This window comes from Clarias gariepinus, chromosome 1 (assembly GCF_024256425.1).
Source record: "Clarias gariepinus isolate MV-2021 ecotype Netherlands chromosome 1, CGAR_prim_01v2, whole genome shotgun sequence".
NCBI classification, from domain to species: Eukaryota; Metazoa; Chordata; class Actinopteri; order Siluriformes; family Clariidae; genus Clarias; species Clarias gariepinus.
Window position 1 is genome coordinate 33,080,919 of NC_071100.1, and position 18,821 is coordinate 33,099,739.

At 37.0% G+C, this 18,821-nt stretch overlaps 1 protein-coding gene across 4 annotated transcripts in view; it reads right to left on the minus strand.

Moving 5' to 3' along the window:
• kcnip4a (potassium voltage-gated channel interacting protein 4a) overlaps positions 1–18,821 on the minus strand; it is a 134,887-nt gene that overhangs the window by 23,156 nt on the left and 92,910 nt on the right. For all 4 annotated transcript variants that reach the window (XM_053509796.1, XM_053509942.1, XM_053510024.1 and 1 more), the window contains exon 2: positions 209–333. In XM_053509796.1, coding sequence (XP_053365771.1) covers positions 209–333 — 125 coding nt within the window. The remainder of the gene's footprint in view (positions 1–208; positions 334–18,821) is intronic.

Below are 18,821 nucleotides of genomic sequence, written 5' to 3' on the forward strand. Positions count from 1 at the left end.
CTTTTTAACTTTTTAAATATGACACCAAAAACTATAAATATACAACAGAACTGAAGTACAGTACAGTATGCCCTGGTGAGGAAGATTCATGTGAAGTTAATATGGGTAACTTATGTTTACACATCAAGGTGGACTAGAACTTACAATACTAAAAAGTCACAAGAATTTGGATTGATCACAATGAAATCGGAAGCAAGTTCAAGCTCACATTTTTGAAGCCACGGTAGAGAATCTGTAGTTCTTTGCGAGAGAAGCGGGTCTGGGCCTCCAGCTGCTCCAGGCCTTCAGGCCGATGGCGCACGGCTGACAGCTCCAGCTCATCTTCTGCACTGTCTGTGTAACACAACAATAAGCACAGGTATCAATCTCCCTCTGGTCAACAGCACTACTGCTAAAACCCAAAGCCTTAAGAGGATGCAGAAGGGTCTGTGGTTTATTAGCTGAGACAAATACAGTAATTGATCAGTAATCAGCAATCCGTTGTTATTACATTTACAGTACAAGCAATAAAAACATCTGTAATTCTCACCACGGGGTGCCTTTTGCCTTCTCAGCATTTTCTCATAAGTTTTAGAAAAATGTCACTCATCCTTGTCTTTAAATCTGAAGCATACTGGGAAACATATTGAATGCTTGTTTGCACTATGTTTCTGTGAGAGAGACAGCTTGTTTTTAAATTCCATATTCAGCCGCTCCTACTGTATATTCTGACCCGTGACAGATCCTGCAGGAATATTGACTATGGATGTAACCAGATATGAATGCATTGTTTATAATGAACAGTGTGTCCTAAACAACTACACATACAGATACAGCATGTCATTGTGGCAAATTATTAGTTTTTTTCTCATTCGTTTTAGTAACTGCCTGGTTCAGGCCACTGTGTTTGTCCATAAACAACTAAAGACATTCCTATCTCTCTTCTCAGTGTTTTTTCTTTTTTTTCAATGTTTTATGAGGCATATTGGTAAGGTTTGTATTTAATAAAAAATAAATAAAAAAACAGTTTTAGGTGTGACGCCCACTTCACGGTTTTGATCAGATACAGATATGGATATTTGGAGCACTAAACAGATTTAGATAGTTTTGTGGTGTAACACACCTGCGCCTGGTTAATTCCTGCCTTCTCTCTGTTATTTTAGTTGGCACCTGTAATATTCTCTAATAAGCCTATAGGTTTTGCGAAGTACAGTATACTGTAGACAAATAAGTGATCCTGATCAAGATAAAGTAGACGAATAAATGAATCCACAAACCTAAGCATAAACTGTTTTCACTGCAGTTTTAAAAACACATCAGTTCAAATAAGGTTTCTTGCCATATGAAATAACCAGTGAAAATTTCTAAAATGTGCAATATACTGTACGTATCTTTTTTTATCATCATCTTTTGGTAGTTGTAACTTTTTTGTACATCTGCCAGCTTCATGCTGACAATGCATTTCTGTCACTAGGGGATGACATTATGAAATAACATAATTATGATTTTTTTTACTTCTATTGGGATTTTATTGGGATTTACTGAACACTGTAGGAAACTTCTTTTTATGACTCACAAACCATCCCACCCAATCTATCTTTCTTAAAGGGAAACATTTCACTCTTTTTGTTTGGTCTCACATGAGCCAAGACCAAATGCGCATATTTAATTTTTATTAGGTAATTAAATTTGTGTACAGTGGAACCTTGGATTGCAAGTAACGCGGTTTAAAAAAAAAATTTTGACTTGAAAAACATACAAGTCCTGGTTTACAAGTACCGAGTATCATATATCACGCATGTGCTTTTTGTTTTGATGCCGAGCGTCACGTGATCACAACTGAGCCAATGGTTATCTCTCGCTTGCACTGCAGAATTATGGGTAATCCCCTGCTGGGTCTTATTGCGCGTTTCTCAGTGGTATAACCATAATCCGTGCACGCGTGTGCTGTTTACTATAATACTGTGACCATGTGTGTGTGTGTGTGCGTAAAACATATTTTATTTTGTGTTTGTATGTGTGTGTGTACAGTGCGTGTGTACTGTTTATCATAACAGACGTTTGCACTGTGTAAAGCAAAGGAAGGTCTCATTAGAGAGGTTAAAGATCCATTTTCTTTCTTCCTCTCAAATTCAAATTCAAATTTTATTTGTCACGTACACTAGTCATACACAGTACGATATGCAGTGAAATGCTTTTTCGACTGCCAGTGACCTTAAAATAAAAGCTTAAACATAAGAAATAAATATGAATAAAGGAAATACGTTAGAAAATAAAGTTAACTGGTAAAATATACTGTACAAGTAAAAATAAAGATATATTGCAATAAAAGAAATATGGTAAAAAATGAAATGAACTAGTAAAATATACTGTGCAAAGTAAAATAAAATAAAATAAATACATATAAAACAATACTGTACAACAGAAATGAAGAAATGACTGGGGTGTGCAAATATGCATAAAGTGACTTCTTAGAGTGTCTTATTATTAAAGTGATTTGTGCAGTGGTCCATAAATTAAGTATAAGTATATAGTGCAAAAAGTGTGCATGAATGTGTCCATAGTGGCCATGAATGCCCAGTCAGTGTTGGATGTAAAAGAGATGATATAAGTCCTGTATTGTGTTGTGACTGAGAGACCTTATGGCCTGCGGGAAGAAGCTCCTCCTCAATCTCTCTGTATTGGTCTTCAGGGAGCGGAATTGCTTCCCAGACCGCAACAGAGAGAATCAGTTTGTATCAGTTTGCAGTTAGTCTGCGCACGTCATTGGACACCGTGCCCCTTCACACACACACACACACACACACACACACACACACACACCTCCTCTCTTTCCTTTTTTTTTTTAAAGTAAAGTGCGGGTAATTTTTTTTTATATTTTGTATTAATTATTTTTATGTAATTATTTTTTTGGGCTGTGGAACAAATAATTCGAGTTTCCATTTTTTCTTATGGGAAAATTCTCCATATTGGTTTACGAGTGTTTTGAAATACGAGCCCACTTGCAAAACAAATTATGCTCGTAATCCAAGGTTCCACTGTATTTATTTAAAAACTTGTGTGCTAAAATACACCCAGTATTTACAGACATACCAAAGTCCCCTCAGACATTTCGTGTTACTTGTACATTTGTCAGTCAGCAATCAGATACTTCTTGCATACTCATTATAAAAATAATTGACCTGATATTGAGCAACTCAGTCAGTCTTTCTATTCAGGGAGTTGTTAATTAGTCAATTATTCAAGTTCCTTGACGCTTTGAGTGATGCTTAACACTAATTCTTCCGTTCAGAGGGTTTATCTGCCCCTGATTTGGTATTGAATATGTAACAATAGCTTAAAATGAAATGAAATTCATAGAAAAATAAGTTTACTGATATGAGTAACAATTACTTTTATTGACTGGAAGCAAACATAAATTGCTTTTGGCCATTTAACACAAAATATATTGGTGGGTGGAAATGTGACAATGTCCTTCCTAGTCAGTGTTCGAAATATATCTTCTCTCTTACTGCTCCAGTGTGTCTTGCTATCTTCACATCCCATTAGACACCTGATAAAAGCTAAAATGAGTTCAGTGCAAACAGCCAGCTCTCTTCAGCTGTTATCAGACCTGATAGTCCAGGGCTTTTGGGTCGGTAAGAGGCACTGAACCATAAAGCACATCACCATGGTAGTGAGGTCTCTCCCATGAACATCAGCATGACTCAGACGACCAGTTAAAGGCCCGAATACTGTAAGTCTTTTTACTGAGAGCTGGTGTGTTATGCTACAAGTGCAAATGCAGCACCTGATTTAACCACCTTGGCATAAAAAGCAAAAGGAAAAATGTTTTTTATTTTTTTTTGAAAAACAGTAAAGAATGAATTTGTTTAATGAGGAATAATTACATTATATAATTAATTAGATTTATGTCAAATTATGTTGTGCTTGATGAATTTAACGTTACAGAACAGTAACCAAAAATGTTTTTGGGACCAAAAGTGATTCAAAATCTAAAGTAAAATTACAATTGGTACTAATAACACTCAGCATGCAGTCAAATGGTATAGGAGATAACGTACAAAACTCTTAACTAAACAGACTACTGTAGACACAGAATGTACATTGTAGAATCAGAAATGTACATTTAAAACATATTTAAAAGGTATTTTTCTATTAAAAGTCTCTTGCTACTTAGTTTTTTTTAGTTTATAGAAGTTGATGAGGTGGTTAGGGGTTTGTTCCTCTTATAAGATATTTTTTCATAAAGCGTACAGTGAAAACAGAAAATGTGTGTAGTAACATTAGTGACTAATGAGGAAATTCTGGACCTGCTGAGCTGAGGATTTGAGAGTTTAAACCCAAGCGGCACATATCCATGCCGGCAACACAGCATAGGTCAATGATGATGATTAAAAAAACAATAAATGTGCTTATATGGAAGCTTTGATGGTGCGTGTTAACAAAAAGGCTTCGGACATAAAACTGTGCATTTGGGTTTTTCAGGTAGAATAAAACTTATTACTTTTATAACATGTAAAATTTGCGATATGGGAATGATGTTGCAAAAATGTTGCAAAAACTCTCAAAATGAGAAATAACCTAAAACAACCAGAAAAACATGTGATCAGTGCTATTTCTACTTGACCATTTTTTAAAATTTATTGCTCAGTTGTGTTTGCGTAGTTGCTTAAAATGATTAAAATTCAGTTCATCATATTGCATACTAGTTCATCATATTGCATACTGCACCATTCTGTGCCTTATACAGTGTAAAAAAAACTGCAAAACAGACAAATGGCTTAAAAGCTGTGAGCTTTAAAGGCTAAAGGGTTACAAATGCATTTTTTTCAAAACATTTTTTATAAATTTAGTTAGCAAATTGTTTGTCTTTCAGCTGATCCTGTCAAGGGGTCGCCACAGTGGACCATCAGATCTGCACAACTTGACATCTTGGCGCAGGTTTATTCATGCCGGATGCCCTTCTTGACGCAACACTCTCATTATATCTGGGCTTGGGACCGGCACTGCATTGAGTGGCTGGGGTTTGGACATAATGAGGGAATCAAACCTGGGTCTTCCGTTAATTATTATAAATTATTCACTAACTACAGTAAAAATCATAAAAAGATTTGTAGTAATTAGTGTATGGAATAAGGAAAGTTTGGATGTGCTGATGGGATTTAAGGGCTTGGGGATAAAATTTTGTTTTATTGATTAAAAAAAAGTAAAAACAAACAACTAATATCCCTTCGTTGTCAAATCTACTGATCTGCAGCTTATTGGGGGAAAAATACAGGGCAGGGAGAGAACAGAGTAGCTGTCTGTATGATAAGATCTGAATCCAAACTATATAATATAATACAACCATGGTACACCAGTGAGAAATAGTGATAGAGTGAATGCATAAAAGTAAGAGAGAGACAGATAAAAAAAAAAAACAGTCTATGAAAAAAAAACTTGAGACGGATAAAGCCAAGAGAAGTGAGGGGAAACACGATCTCAGAGAACTTGCTTTGCATAGTGGGAGACGGGTTTTTAGCAGAGGAGCAGAGGAAAAGCTTGCAGAGGCGTGCTCTGACTCCACTCCCGCCACGTCCCCGAAGACATAAAGAACCTAGAAGATACGCCAGAAGCGTCAGCGTGGTTAGCAACAGGACAGGAAGCATGCATGACAGGTTTCCTCCAGACTTTGGAATGAGACACAGATAATAATGCATTGATAAATGAGTGTTGTGTGGAAGGAAATGCTTAGCAAATGTTCACAGGACAACACGAGTCTATTCTAAAAGTACTGGAACAGAAATGCAAATTCTCTGGTTTTTGCTGTATACTAAAGACATTTTGGATTTGAGTTTCAAAAATGAACAACAAATGAGGATTTTAGTTTTTATTTTCTGACAATTATATCCAGATGTGTTAAACAACTTACAACCTTACAACATGGCACCTTTTGTAGCAAACGACACACATTTTTAAGTGAGAAAAAGAAAATAAAAGTAAATACGACTTATTATGTGGATGCAAATCCCTTACTTTTAAAACCAAGATGTAAACCCCAATGATATCAACCTCTTTCATTCTTCTTTTGTGAAGCATTTTCAGGCTTGTACCTCAGCTTCCTCAGTTGTTGTTTGTGAAAGGGTGTCTCTCCCCTTTCACAAGTGGGGTGAATGATGGTGAATGGTGCATGATGAAGTTCCTTATAGTTAGACTGTAAATTGGCAGACAGAATGTTTCTGTTGACTTTATTCTGTTGCGACCATCATGAGTTACATCGTCAATAAGTATTAGTGGGTCTTTTTCAGAAGGAGCAATGTAAGCCCAAGGAGGCATGGTGGCTTAGTGGGTAGCACTGTCACCTCGCACCTCCAGATCCTGGGTTTGATTTCCGTGTCGGGTCTGTGTGCACAGAGTTTGCATGTTCTTCCTGTGCTTGGTAGTTTTCCTCCAAGTTCTCTAGGTTCCTAAGGCAGGTCCCAAGATTAGGCTAATTGCCGTATCCTACTTGCTCCTTGGTCGTACTAATTGGGAATTAATACTGTACAATTGTCTCCATTGGCCTCCATGCTTCCTAGTTGGACTACAGAGGTTTCTAGTTGGATGGATAAAATGTACGCCCAAGCTGGGAGCTGATCCGTTCCTTTTCCACAGCATTGTATTGCCAAATCCCAATGTTTGTGCAATAGCTCTGATTAAATTTTCCTTTTTCTTTGTCTTGATTTCCTTCCGTAACCAGCTTTTTGGTCTTTACAAATGTGTTTTTTTTTTTTTCTTTTTAACAACAACAAAAAAAATGTAGGCTTCACGGACAAAACTCAGGGCTCAACCCAAACCAATAGACAACTACTGTATAACCTTTTATAACGGTTAATTATTTAAACAATCAAAGAGGGCACACCGGGGCTTCAAGAACAAGTGGACAGTCGTATGTTCCAACATGTCTGAACACTAAAAACATGCGTGGGTTTAAACAAAAGGTTCCATGTAAATTTATAACAATAGATCATTTAGATGAGTACATCATGAATAAAAGCTGACATTCGGATTTATTATCTCATATTCCGATTCTGAAATCTAAACGTCTTCAGTGAAAGGGTAAAAAATAAGGATTGCCCCTCCAGTACTTTTAGAGCGGACTGTACAGTATATCAATCAGCCATAATATTAAAACTTCTCACAGGTTAAGTGAATATCATGAGTTATGTCATTACAGTGGCTCCTGCCAAGGTGCGGGGTATATACTGTAAGACCATAAATAAACAAGCCTACGTGTTGAAAGCAGGAAAAAAAAAGCTAAGAGTAATAGTCTGGCTTTGACAGTGAGCCAAAGTTTGTTAGCTAGTTAACTGGAGAAGAGCTCCAAATTTGCGGTTTTTAGGCTGTTCCTACAGTAGTGGTTAGTACCTATTAAAAGTGGTTCAGTGATACACTGTAAAGCAACGTCAGGGTTATGGGCACCCAAGGCTCGTTGTATGCTACACGGTGCATCAGCTTGCTGTGTATTGGGCTGCACTGCTACAGTCCAGCCAGAATGCCAATGCTTTGAGTGTCTTGGCTATTGCTGAAAATGCCTACATTGGGTACGTAAGCATCAAAACTGGACCAGGGAGCAATGTGACCTGTTCTGGTGAATTTTGTTTTCTTTTACATCTTGTGAACAGTTGACAACATTTACAGTCCTTCTGCGCAGCTATAAATTTAGAAAATGCCTATGCACATATTATTTCTCCATTGCAGTGGAAGAATGCTCTACTGTATATAGCCTGTTTTTATATAAGGTTGATGTTTTGTTTCTTTTCATTTTCCCTTATCCATTTTTTGTGGCCTACACTTTAAAGTGCATAACTCTTTTTAAGAATAAATACTGAGGAATCCTACCTCTAGGGTGCTAGCAGTTTTATTTTAGCAACGCAGAAAGGTAAAGCTCTACATGACCCTGTTGAAAGGCCTACTGTAAGGTTTTAAAGATAGAGTGGGCATGAGAAGATGAGCTTTCCTCCACAGCTAGCCATCCATCACCTCACACCTGTTCAGTTATCAGAGGAACACAGATAGTGAGGAAAAAGGCACTGTGATGGAGTCAATGTCGGAGCTGAGAGGATGGTAAACTATTTTGGAAGCAACATGGAATCGTTTAAAGAGGGGATAATTGGAAATTGCTCTAATCATTATTTGGCATGAGTGCAGGTTGAACTTGGAATCCATCCTGCAGTGTTTGGCTGGATGGCATAAGAATTGTTCCAGACAAGAGAAAATTGAAGTATGTGCTCTATTAGTGTTAACCGACATTAAAAGTTTAATATATTCTGGTTAACTTTATCATACTGTCATAAACACATAATGCACAATAAGGGTTTGTTGAAATGCTATAAAATTACCTACAAGAAATGTCGCAAAACAAATCTTGCTCATCAGGGAAAAACTATACAGTATATTTTCCAACATGCAGCTGCTTTTAAATCATGCATACAGTACTCATGCACACTTTTATTGCCTTTATTAGTCAACAGAGTGGCTGGTGATCATTTTAAGCAACACAAATGGAATCAGATAGACATATTTATGCCTATCAGGTAAATATTGATCGAGAAATAAGAACAAACTTGTCTTCAGAAATATTTCATGAAGATGCATTCAACAAGAAATGCATGTCTGACATCATTCAATTGAACAAATAAACAAGCGGAACCTGTCATGATGTACTTTTGCCATCCTGTGAAAAAGCCTTGATAACATTAATGAGAATTCATGATGTCTAGGTGGACAGTTTGTGAAGTGTCAGTGCATGACTCAACCTGATCTTTGACGCTCACTATATACACAGTACAGTACTGTGTAAAACACTGATGTTAAAGTAGAAATGAAGTCAGAGGTACAAAGACCACTTTACAGCCAGTGGAATAAATATTTGGAGTGAACATAATGGTCACATTGCTACTGTATCTATGCAAATCAATAAGATATATTTGTGCCTCAGAGCTCTGTTGTAAGTTTATGAATGAACACACATATGCTGTACAAGTGAGAAAGCTGCATGCATAAAATACAGCACCCTAGTGTAGCAAGTAATATTGATTAAACACCCTTTAACAAGGTTTCACATCTTCTGTGCATTGATTTACTCTATCTAATAGGGTTGACACCCTTCAAAAGAAAAATTGCATCTTTTTTTTCTCTTTCACACACATGCTGTGTGGTACGACTTGTAGCCCCTACAAATAAAATGAAAATTTTTGAAAAACAAAAACAAAAAAAAAGTGTAATCTTCATGAAAGTGTCACTGCCTTTGACCATTTTATACTCCAGCATTCCTGGCATGGAATTTCTTGGACATCCATCATCATGATGGGAAGCGCATCATGATGATGGATCATCCCACCCAAAAAAAACGAGATTATGAGAGATGAGATGTGATAATGGATTTTAAAACTACAGTATACAGACCGTCAAACAATAACAGGTTGCCAAGATGCATGAGCCCCTCATTGATGTGAGGTGCTGTCGAGTTTCATCTATCAGCTGTAACCTTTTATAACAATGTGCTTTTAGGAAGGGATTCATGAAAAAAGAAACCCACACAATGAAGAACCTGGGCTTGAATTGTGTGTCACTGGAAACACAAATTGCTGCACTGAGATGAGAAGATGATAGGGCTGTTTTTCAGCTGGTCATCATTGGTGTCTTGTGAAGATTAAGGGCTTAGATCCTGGTTCATTCTTTTCCGGAGGTTACGACATGACCATAGAGGGCTTGTTTAACACCGTAGGTAGTTCAAATGTGATCTTGTTGATCTTGTTCTGGATCTTCTGGATTGGAACCATCTCTGAATTGAAGTGGGGAATCCACATGCACTAACCTAAGACTATAAAGAAGTTTAAAAAAAAATCATTAACAAGCTGTCTCTCTAAAAGTTTTCTCTGAACTTATTAGACATTATACTGTAGGACGAGGCTTGGGGCTAGTATTTTCTCCAGGGGAGGTTTTTGCAATTAATTGGTGAAACTATTTTGCAGAAAAAAGGCACTACTTGAAAACTTTGGAAGACTGTTGTGTTTAAATAAAAGTGCCCTGTCAAAATATATAACGATATTCTATAACTCTGTCTGTTTTTTTAAAATATTGTTAAGCCAGTGTGGCCTGCTGTAGCTGACTACACCAACTCAGTTCCTTACTCATTGGAGGATTGTGCTGATTTTAGGTAATGGGTATGTACTGTACTGTAGATGTACCATCCAGAGAAGCAGTTTTCTTCGGGACACTGATTATTATTATTGTTCGGATTAGACAGCCATGAGCACACAGCCATGAGTGTGCAATCTCTGCACAATGATGTGGTTCAAATCAATAGACATAGTTTAATTTACAGGAAATAATTTGCAGCTTTACGGGAACAAAAATTCTGGGTATAAATAAAAAATAAAAAATGTATAAATGTATAGCAATGAAATGAAAAGCTTGGGGTTGTCAGAGAACAACTCACATTTAAACGAAGTCTGTTTTAAACCAAACCCAGGAGCTTGATATACAGTATGTACTCCAGAACCCCGATGAGTTAAAAAAAAAAACATAGTCTGTGTAAAATCAAAACCCGAAAGCTCTTTAATTATATAATACAATGTTAAGTCAGCTACAATATATGCTGCGTTTATGAGTCTGGATAGTTTCATTTTTCTGCACTTTAACATCTCTGTGTTCAGAGTGGATTTATAACTTTCCATTTCCTGCTGGCATCCATCAGATTTTTTCACTGCTCTTTCACATATATTATGTACATAGTCTGGGTCAATGATGCATTCACAATCTTAGGGCCTTCAGTACTGTGTATTGTGTGATTTACAAAGTTTAATGCTCCATAAAAGGTCCCTGCCTGTAAGAAAAGACTAATTTATGATCTGTTCTCAGACATAACCAGCTGCCTATGGCGTCAACAGCAGAGACGATTAGAGCACATGCCCTGGTGAACCACAATTCAAAAACCCAGCGAGCATTTATAAAGCTACAACTGAGAGTGATGTAAAAGTACTTCATGAGCACTGCAGGAGGGCTGAAACAATATAATGCCAACGCACAACCCCATTACTTAGGGCATGCACATCATATTTAACTGTAGGAAGCGATGCTTACTGTCATTTAGTGTCTATGCCTTAGTCCTCGTGTCTTAAAGCCAACTTGCTGTATATTCAATAATTACAATTTTGAGCAAAGTCACTAGGATAATTTAAGGTTATTTCTCTGATTCTTTACAGGAGCAATCTGTCAGATCCATATATATGGATATAGATATACTGTAGTCTCGTGCTCACTTTTACTACAATATTATTTGCAATGTTCCACAATTCCTGCTCAGGGTTTGGCTCTGTGCATAGAGCACTTAATCTCAATGAATTGGCAGAGGCATAAATGAGAGAATAAATGAGCATAAAATTAGGTTTCTGATTAGCAGCACACTTAATCCATACACCTCCAGCTGGACTTTGGAAAATGACAAGGTATTTGACTGCTAATTGACAAATTGTGCAGGTGTTCCAAAAAAAAAAAAAAAAAAAAACTCAATCACATCTGTTCTGCTCAGAGATGAACCAGCAGAGACACACTCACATACTAAATCTCCAGAGACATATGCACGCAAAAACGCATTTAGTGCTAGGTTGAGAGTTCAGAAAATAATTCACCCAGCTTCCTGTGGCAAATGAAACATAAAATGAACATATAATGTAAACCTGTGTGACGGTTTATTCTTTTAGCTTTTCTAGGAGAAGACCTGGAGCTTACATTAAACACACACACATATAGTACACACAGCTTTTTGTGTCACTATAAAACATAGCTGTAATTTCCTCCTTAGCCTTAGCTGACGATTTTCTTTATGATGCAACTTCATCATGTGTTTAAGTGATCTCTGATCACAATCATTCATAATTATTATCGACCAAATTTCTTCTGCTAAGTTGGCAGTTCAGCACTATCACATTTAAACAATGCATTGGAGAGTTGTTAACCCAATTTCAGCGGAACAAAGGTTGCAAAAGGAGACGATTTTCCTTGTGTAAAAAGGCGCAGTTATTGGCAGATCTTTACCCTGGACAAGGTGCCAATCCCTTACAAGGCACACGTACACACACAATCATTCACACAGTACAGGCAATTTTTGAGAAATCACAAAAAAAAGCTGGCATAGGTGATGACAGTTGATTTCTGTACAATAAAAAATACAAAGTGCATAGATCAGAATGGATGGGATAAAGCCTTTACCAGAGGTGTCAAGTAACGAAGTACAAATACTTCGTTACATTACTTAAGTAGAAATTTTGGGTATCTATACTTTACTGAAGTAGTTATTTTTCAGCCGACTTTTTACTTCTACTCCTTACATTTTCACGCAATTATCTGTACTTTCTACTCCTTACATTTTAAAAATACCCTCGTTACTCCTATTTAATTTCGGCTTGTTTTTTAAAAAACAAACAAACAAAAAAACATCCGGATAAATCGTGCCATCTGGATGGAGCGACACCCTATTGGTTGGTACGCGATCCATCGCACCTGCGTGTTTAACATCTTGAGTTGATACTTCAACATCTAAAGAAGTCTTTTTAAACCCTAGTATCGATACTTATACTCAAGACACCACTGGCCTTTACACACATGAATTTGAATCAAATGTGCATGAAATCCAGTCTCAAGCACTACTCTTAAACATAACATTAGTTTTTAATCATATTGGCTACATCACACATTACACCCACACTGGCCATCGGACAATGCCAAAAAGCTTATTTTGCTAATACTCCTATTCCTGCCTCTGCTACTATTACCCTTATTACTAGTAAATAACTTTCACTACAATTAGAGGTAATAATAGTTGCAATTGCTTTGTTCAGTTTTTCTCGCAGAATATCTGCGCCAACAGCAAGTCTGAGGCAGGAATCTTATCTTTATACACTATGTATACACACTTTCTATATATCATAATGTTAGCTGTATATTCATCGTGGTTTACCATGTCCTGCCTTTTGAATAAGTGATGACTGACAGGAGGGAGCTGCCAAAAGCCGAACATTAATAAAGCACAGATGGTCACTAGACCCAAGAGACATCTCGCTTTTTGCCACTGTGAACCATGAGTGACAAAAACACACAAACAGACACATTGGTCATATGGATCATGGACAATTCACCTCCAGATCACCAGAGGGCAACATCCTCACAGTTTTAATGTTTTTCTTGAAGGGTCAACTGATTTCCTCTGGGTCTAAAGAATGAGGCCAACCAACAGCCAGGCTCCATTCGCCCTGCCTATTTGCCCATTTATGAATTAACCTGTGTTTGGATAGAGTTAACCTGTGTTTAGATGGAGTCAGCTTCTACCAAAATGTCGACAAGCAGAGCTCCCATATTTAAGCTTCAAAACTGCTCTTTTAAAAACCTATGGGTGACGTCATGATGGGTTTGTCTAGTTCATTTTATACAGTCTATGATTCACATCGGTGGTGATTTTTTTCCTCATATGCTGATTAGTTTCTCCTTGTACGTTCTGTGTGTCGTTGCTTGGCATTTGACCTTTCTTGATTTAGCCTTTTGTTTTGTTTGTTTTAAAAAAGAAAGAAAGAAGGAAAGACTGCAACTGCATTCACCTAGACATGCAAAATCCTTAGATTAGATACAAAACCTACATACAGTAGAAGTACCATCTATTTATTTTGGCTTTTGTACCATCATATTTTAATAGAGGATACTGAAAGATTTTTTTTTTCCATAGCTTAGGCCAACAATACTTAACAGAAATGAACCGACCTCAGGTCAGAGTGAGGAAATGATGAGCCATGATTCGCAGTATGCTATGTAATGACAGGACGATTCATTATAAGCCATGGTCCAAAACACATTAACTGAGTAATATGCAAAACTGGCAGAAACATAAATGATGGTTTATGAAAAAATGACCTTACTGTTAGGAAATTCATATTCATTTATTCATATAATAAATGTATACTGCTTACCCTATGCAGGGTCATCTCACGGGACTTTGGGCATGAGGAGGGGAACACCCTTGACAGGGTGCCCATACAGTACATCGCAAGGCACACATACTGTACGCACGCACACTCACATGCTCATTCATACACTGCGTGCAATTAGGAAAGGCCAGTTAGCCGTCTCTGCATGTTTTTGGACTGTGGGAGGAAATTAGACTGCCCTGAGGAAACCCGCCAAGAACAGAAGGAACATGCAAACTCCACACACACAGGTCCGAAGCAGGAATTAAGCCCTCGACAATGGAGGGGCAAGGCCACAGTGCTAACCACTATAACACCAACACCTGAAAAATCATATACAGTACTTATTTAAACTATGGGTAATAATAAGAAGCTTGTTACTGCTGATGATATGCATATCAAGAGATAAATTAGTTATAAAGTAGAAATAAACATTGGATTTTGTAGTTACAAAGACATGATTTAAACATGTTTTAACCCTGTGCTCTTAGTGAAGAGTTATTGTTTCAGTCTATGACTTCATGTATTTTAAAAAGTACTGTTAAAAATAATTTGATGAACCACCTGCCCTAGACACACTCAGGCAGCTTTGAATCCTGTATCTCTTAATCACTTAATAAGAGAAATTACAAAGTCCTTTTTAATGGTGAAGCCACAAACAAGCATCAGCATTTTAAAATACCGTACTGGCCTTTTAAGATAAGGAAGCTAAGCTTTAAAAAAAACCAGTTTGGTACAAAACTGGGCTAAAATTAGGTATACGATTAAAAAGGAAATTTAAATGGACATCAAACTCATTCACTCAGGGATAGGACCCTCCAAATATTTAAATCAATGAGAAATAGATAAATATATTGTACAACTATAAATTGTAGAAGGAATACAAATAAAATTAAATTATTCAAGATAATAGACTATTAGATACCTTTCAGCCAACACGTAAACATGCAAATCACAGAGGATTTGTGGGGAACTATTATTCTACTTTTAGCTTTGCAATTAAACTGGAGTTCTAATCAGACTGTTTTAGTGAAAATGTAAAATTAGTTTCTAAAGCTTAAATCGTGAAATGCCTCCTTTGCAAATACAAATTTTTAAATACATGAATCAGGATATATTATTGGTTTATAAAATCTTGTATCAAAGCTAGTCATACTGAAATGGTACAAGAGAACATTTATACTGTCTAACTGTCTAAGCCCGTCTAAATGTTTAACCCTCATAGACCAAAATCCTTTAAAATTTTAAGTAGTGTTTTTGAGCAAAATGTAGTTCTTTCGTGTAGACATCAAGGCCAAGCTATGGACACGTCTGGCATTTTAAGCAGTTTTGCCGCTGTGCAATCTGTGGTCAGAATCTTTGAATTTAGATTTGCTGCAAGCCTATGCCATTACATATGTCTGGACTACCACAGTATATCGAGAATGCATTAGAAATAAAGTCAATGAATAATTGTATTGTGCTACAGATTAGCTTTATCTTTTTCAATAATCCTAAAGCCAGCTAGTGTCACAGCACACCTCCATTGTATTTTTCCCTTAATGTGGATTGATACTCAGAAAGAAGATGTAGGACCTCATAACCGGGCGCATTCATGCTGCACACCTTGGTAAAACTGATGAGAATGTCTTTCAGTCCACTTGAAGCTAGCCGCTGAGAACCGGTCCTTAATGTTCATTTCTCAGACTGGACAAACATTAGCATCCATTAAGTCCTAGTAATTCTAATAGATTAAGACAGTTCTCATTTAAGCTTCCACAAATGTGTGGGTCAACCTTCTACCGTCTGTCTGGTTATAGCTAGAGCCACCTGAGGGAAAGAACAGAAACTAAACCGGAAAGGTCATGTCAGTCTTTTACCCAATGCCTAAAACCACTAAGCTGAAATAAAAAATCGAACAAAAAGTTGCTGAAAACACATTGCCCTTTATGTTGTGGCAATGGCAACAATAACTTATATTTATACACAAGTGGGGTTGCTTGCCTCCCATACTAATACATTACTACTATTGTATGGTTATGAATGTTTCAGTCATTCGGAGTCTCACTGATCAAAGCATACAAAGAGCACGGTCTTTACTGGTGCATAAGAACTCTCAGTTTGCAGTACACACAGCTGTATGCAATTTGAATGTGTGATCCCACACATTTTAAACTGCCATGCCTTTATTTTTTTAAATATAGAAACATCTGAAACCCTACTGTAAAGTTAATATGTTTCTGCTATATGTAAGCTCATTAGCCTGCTTGTGGTCTGGCTTGTTACAGAGGACTGAAATGGTTCAAGAAGATACTGTTGCATGAAATAGTTAAAAAAAAATTACACATTCTTTAATTGTTTGTTTGGTATAATATATTCAAATTAAGTCTGCCATCACGTTTTCGAAGCATAACCACTATTGTGCACCGTAATTGACCTGTACTCTACCTGAGTGATTTCCTGTTTTAACATAATGGCAATCTATTCAGTAAATTACATTTAAAAAACCTGTCATGGTAACAAAAATGCCACATTATTGTTGTCATTCCATTTGTGCTTTGTTGGCCTCTTTAAACATAGGGCAAATTGTTGGCAGAGATCAAAATTGTTGGCAGTGAAACAAAATCAACTGGCCACTCATCAATCTCAGCAATGAGAGTTCCCTGGGCAAAGCTGCGCATGCCAACTCTTCAAACAATCAGTCCTTGTGTGCATCATCCCCATCAATTTTTAGATGTGCTTTTTATGATTGTACTTTATATCTCATATGCCCCCTGTCTACACCTTGGTGTCAACATCAGAGACGACAAATACTTACGCTATTATGCTGATGTTGTTAAGCGGAATGAAATGAAATGAAAGCTAATGATCAGTTTACTTGTCATTACACTTTTCTACCACTGGGGGTTTCTGCATATGCATCCAAATACACGCACATCGCAAACTTTCTACAGTACATCACACCCTAAATGTGCATATGCATCAGGTATGCAGAAACTACTCATAAACATGGTTGATAAATGAGTTTAATTTTGAAGAAGATTTGGCGATCATTCAAGTGGCTCCAGCACTTCTTAAATAATGATTTGATCAAATCTCTTATTATAACAATGACAAAGTGCTATGACTTTACCAACGATTGCTGCTGTAATATAAAGGTACTCCTAGTTTCTGTGGTGCTATAAGAGGCCCTATAAGAAAAACATTTAATAATCATAATTATCCTTACATAAACCCTTTGTACTGTACGTATTCTACAATGGAAACACAGAAATGTCACTATGAAACGAATGATAAATCTAATTTTAATTTGAATCTGGACTGCAAGCTCCTGGTTGCATTTAACGTAACTCATTTCATACAGATTGCACACAAAAAAATACGCTTTTTATCCAAGTCTTTTACTAAACCTTTAAAAAAGGTTACAAGACCATGCAGCAAAACATTTTTAAAAAGGACACCCCCTGTACAGACTGTCTTTGCTAATAATCAACCTATTCGTTCATGGCATAATTTTTTAAAAAGGGAAAAAAACACAATATGAGTAAAGGTGAAGAAAGGTCCTTTCAGGCATATAAGCTGCTGACAGGCCATTAACATAACTCATCCTCTCTGGCTCTTTAGTGTACAGTTCAGTCTCAAAGGTTCTGTCAGAGACTTGTGAATCTTGTGCAAGGACACACTGAAGACAAAGGCCAGGAGAAAGGGTGCTGTGACCATCGTGCATGCAATGCTTCCTCTGCTAATGGCCGGCGCCACAATTAATGAGACATAAGCATCCTTTGTATTCCTCCTGTGTGTGTGCGTGTGTGCGTGTGTGTGTGTGTGTGTGTGTGTGTGTATACACCAGTGCTAGGCTGAGCTAGGCAATATTAACTTCACTGACACACCAATTAGTCCTTAGTTTCATGAGGGTTATGAGACGATGGCTCTGTTTGGATTCATGCTGCTGAACCTGCAGATAAAAATCAAATAGGTGTAATAATAATCTTATTCTACTTACAGGAATACATAGGACTGGTTGGTAGTAATGACCCAACTATATTAAATTAAATGTAAAAAATAATAATTAAAGTTATTATTATTATTATTATTATTATTTTGTGTGGCGACCTGATGGCATAGTGGTTAGTACAATGGCATCGCAGTTCCAACATTGAGGGTTCGAGTCCGGCCTCAAACATGTGTGTATCCTCTGGGTACTCCGGTTTCCTCCCACAGTCTACAGACATGGAGATTAGGTTAACTGGCGTTCTCAAGCTGCCCTGCGTGTATTAATGAATGGGTGACTGAGTGTGTGCATGTGCAATAAATCGGCACCCTCTCCAGGGTGTACCCTGCCTCGTGCCCAAAGTCTCCTGGGATAGGCGTCGGGCCACCCACGGCCTTGTACATGATAAGTGGTATAGACAATGATTGAATGAATGCAGACAGATTGCATCATTTCTTGCAAACAAATCTCAAATCTGCTCACAAATGTTACTGGGTTTGTTTATGGCACTTTCATAGTAATATTTTTTGTTGGTTCGATTTTCGATTACAGTGGCTGTTATTTTTTACAATTATTTGTTTATTTATTTTTCTTATGATTTTAAGTAAATTAACTCTGGCTTTGCTAGGAAAGTGCAACTTTTGCTCTCAGGTCTATTACAAATTAAAAATACAAATTCTGAACGTAAAGTGAACTGTTGTCTAATTATGCACAACCCAAAGCACCTTTATTCTAGGCCAGTGATCTGAGATAATAGGTAAATTAACGATTCACAAATCTGTCAATAACGCTACCAGCTACTATTAAAGATCCCGTTATATACAGTAAATACAATGAATGACGAGATGTTCCAAAATAACTCTAAAGACGTTATATATGCTGTATATCTG